Source organism: Solanum dulcamara, chromosome 2, assembly GCF_947179165.1.
Source record: "Solanum dulcamara chromosome 2, daSolDulc1.2, whole genome shotgun sequence".
Taxonomy (NCBI): domain Eukaryota; kingdom Viridiplantae; phylum Streptophyta; class Magnoliopsida; order Solanales; family Solanaceae; genus Solanum; species Solanum dulcamara.
The window spans coordinates 78533203-78537069 of record NC_077238.1 but is presented as its reverse complement, the minus strand read 5'-3'; the positions used below and the strand labels follow the sequence as shown (position 1 = coordinate 78537069).

Below are 3867 nucleotides of genomic sequence, written 5' to 3'. Positions count from 1 at the left end.
TGATAGAATTTTTCGATTCTGCTTTAATTTCGCTTTTTTTGAATTAAGAGCTTATTGAAAACAATCTTACTATCCCATAAAGGTAAATGTAAAGTGTGCATATATCCTATAATAATTAGATCCTATTTGTGAGATTATATTGAATATATTATTAGGTATCAAAAGTGTTAATTTTAACTAAATTAAAATATCAAAACTCTTCAAAGCATACTATAGGGACTATTTTGAACTTACTCTCAAATATAAGCGACCATTTCTATAATTTTCTTGTATATGTAGTGGACCAAATTTTGAAGATTTGACTTTGACCATAAACACAAAAGAGAAGGAAAAAAATTGAACACACCAAGAAGAAAAGTCACCCTTTCCTCCTTCCTTCCTTTTCTCTGACTCATATACCTCTGAACCCCTCACTCATTTCTTCACAAAAAATACTCAAAACAAATAACTTATAATCTTACAACTAATTCAATACTTTTTTCCTCTAGGATTTTCAAGTTTCTTCAAGAAACAAACCTTATCCATCTCTAAGGTACTACTGTTTGTCCTCACAATTTTTTCTTTTTCTAGTATGGTTTTTTTTGTCATTTTATGGTAAATAATACTTATGGGTATGGAGTATTTTGTGAAAAATATTGAAAGTTTGAAACTTTTTCGTGATGGGTTTCAGTTCTTGTTGACTAGTTTTAGTTATGAGATGGGTTTCAAGTTTTTTTGTGTTTTTACTTTTCTGGTAGGGTTTTTGTCCTTTTCTGGTAAATTTAGTTTATGGGTATGAAGTCTTTTGAAAAAAGATCTAAAATTTGGAACTTTCTTGTGATGGGTTTCAATTTTTGTTGACTATTTGTTTGTTCTTCTTCATCCTGTAGAAATTTATGAGATCTAATGTTTTGGTGAGTTTTTCTCTGATGGGTATATTGGATTTAGAAAAAAAAAGTTACATTTTTTATTCAGTAGTTGTGATGCTTTATGGGTTTAATTTAGTATCAAATGTAAATCTAGGAAGAGTTACAGTATTGATTTAGATTTAATACAGTTTGTTACTTGTGGAAATTGTGATTTTATATATGTTGGATGGAGTAGCAAATCTAAATCTGAAGTTTCTTGATAACTTGCAGGAATTGATGTGTACTGGTTCAAAGAGTAAACTTCGCACTTCTGATTTAAACATGGATAAGAAAGATGGTCCTGGTAGAAATTGCTCAAAGTTGCTTGAATTGTCAGCTTCAGATGATCTTGCTGGCTTCATATGTGAAGTTGAGAAAGGTTGTGCTGTTGATGAGTTCAGCTTTTGGTATGGTAGAAGATTTGGTTCGAAAAAGATGGGGTTTGAAGAGAGAACCCCTCTGATGATTGCTTCCATGTATGGAAGCATTGAGATTTTGAAGTATATTATTGGAACTAGCAAGGTTGATGTCAACAGGGCTTGTGGTTCTGATGGTGCAACTGCTCTTCACTGTGCTGCAGCTGGTGGTTCGGAATCATCGGTCGAGGTTTTCAAGATCTTGATTGATGCTTCTGCTGATGTTAATGTTTGTGATTCTAGTGGAAACAGACCTTGTGATGTGATTGCTTCTTATCCTAAGTCCTTAAGGAATTCGAAAAGGAAATTGCTGGAGTTGTTGAATGGCAGTTTGGCTGAGCTTGCTGAGCTGGAGGAGGAAGAACAAGGAAAAACAGCAATCCAGATGACGAAAGAAGGAAGCGAGAAGAAAGAGTATCCCATTGATACTTCCTTGCCTGATATAAATGATGGGATTTATGGGAGTGATGATTTCAGGATGTATTGTTTCAAGGTTAAGCCATGTTCAAGGGCTTATTCTCATGACTGGACTGAATGCCCTTTTGTTCATCCAGGGGAGAACGCAAGGAGACGTGATCCAAGGAAGTATAACTATACATGTGTCCCATGTCCCGAGTTCAAGAAAGGAGTTTGTGCAAAGAATGATTCTTGTGAGTATGCTCATGGTGTGTTTGAGTCATGGCTTCATCCTGCCCAATATAGAACCCGTCTCTGCAAGGATGAGACCGGGTGCTCAAGGAAAGTTTGCTTCTTTGCTCACAAGCCTGAAGAGCTACGTCCCTTGTATGCGTCAACTGGTTCAGCTATCCCTTCTCCAAAGGCCAGTTCAGTTGGTTCGATGGACATGTCAACATTGAGCCCTCTGGCGCTTGGTTCTTCGTCTATGTTGCTGCCTACTACTTCAACACCACCGATGTCTCCTGCTGTAACATGTTCGTCTCCAATGGGTGGAAACATGTGGCAGAACAAGGTGAACATCACCCCACCTGCATTACAGCTTCCTGGTAGTAGGCTAAAGACATCTCTGAACGCTCGAGACTTGGACTTAGACATGGAAATGCTTGGCTTGGAAAGCATCCGCACACAGCAGCAACTAAGACAGCAATTGATAGATGAGATGGCTGGTCTCTCTTCACCATCTTATTGGAATAAGGACAATCGGATGGGGGATTTGAAGCCTACTAATCTTGATGATGTTTTCGGATCCATGGATTCTCAATTGCTGTCCCAGTTGCAGGGCCTCTCTCCGAGAGTTACTTCCACAACCAGCTCTCAGTTGTATTCTCCATCAGTTCCTCATCTGCAAGGTCTCTCACCTAAGGTGTCAAGTAACGGCTCCCAGATGCAATCTCCAACCGGGCTTCAGATGCGACAAAACATGAACCAATTTCAATCAAGCTATTCCAACATTCCTCAATCATCGACTCCACTGAGAAAGCCCTCAACATATGGATTCGATTCTTCAGCAGCAGTGGCTCAAGCTGTCATGAACTCCAGGTCTGCTGCTTTTGCAAAGCGCAGCCAGAGTTTTATTGACCGTAGTGGAATGGGCCATCGTGCTGTTCCCAATGGTGTTGCTAACTCTCCACCTTTGATGTCATCAGATTGGGGCTCCCCCGATGGGAAACTGGAGTGGGGCTTCAATAGTGATGACACAAACAAGCTCAAGAGATCTCAATCTTTTGGTTTTCGCGGTGGAAATGGTGCTCCTACAAGATCAATAATCACACCATCTCAACTCAACGAGCCAGATGTGTCGTGGGTTCATTCCTTGGTGAAAGATGTGTCCTCCACCGGTACTGGGCTATACAGTTCAGAGCTGCAGAAGCACGGTGGTGGTGTTGGTGACTCCATTCCACCTTGGCTGGAACAAATGTACATAGACCAGGAGCGTATCGTGGCTTAATTAATTATTCTTTTCGTAATTCTTATCGATATATTGGATATAAGTTTAACCATTAGTTTCAAGGGAAGAAACATCACAACATATATCCCTAGTTTTATGGGAGAAAGAAAAATGGATAGGGAGGATAACTAATCACATTGTTTCAACAATTAAGTGATTGAAAAAAGAGGCATTTGTTATATTCTTATATTTTTTATAATAATTGTTCTTTATATTCTTCAAGGAATTGAAAGTTGTATTTCAATATATTCAGCCTTTCAAAAGTATTACTAAATTCCTATTGTGCAGAAATTGAGTGTGTATGGGTTGATCATTAATATTAGTAGTATCTTAGACTATGGCTTTCATTAATATTAGTACTTTTGCTATTGTCTTAGACTATGGCTTTCAACAAGCTGTGCATTATAGTCAAGAATGGCTAATCAATTATTGATTTCTGATAGTTACAAGTTGGGAAGATTGTGCTCTGATATTTTGAAGTCTTTGTGTTGTAAAAGTCAAGAAAAGCAACTCTTCCATGTTTTCTGAAGATTTATTGGCATTTAGCTATCTGTACTTTTCTTTAAGACAGACTAAAGAATTTTCAGGGTCATTTGTTTGTAACATACTTTATAAACTATGTGGCACACAAGAAAAGTGGAATGACTATTCTTCACTA

At 37.9% G+C, this 3867-nt stretch overlaps 1 protein-coding gene across 1 annotated transcript; it reads left to right on the top strand.

Moving 5' to 3' along the window:
• Positions 1–402: 402 nt before the first annotated feature.
• On the top strand, positions 403–3500 carry LOC129880877 (zinc finger CCCH domain-containing protein 29-like). The gene is made up of 2 exons (XM_055955110.1): positions 403–532; positions 1119–3500. The coding sequence occupies exon 2, from the start codon at positions 1125–1127 to the stop codon at positions 3207–3209; it is 2085 nt and encodes a 694-aa protein (XP_055811085.1). The 5' UTR covers positions 403–532; positions 1119–1124; the 3' UTR covers positions 3210–3500.
• The last annotated feature ends 367 nt before the right edge of the window (positions 3501–3867 follow it).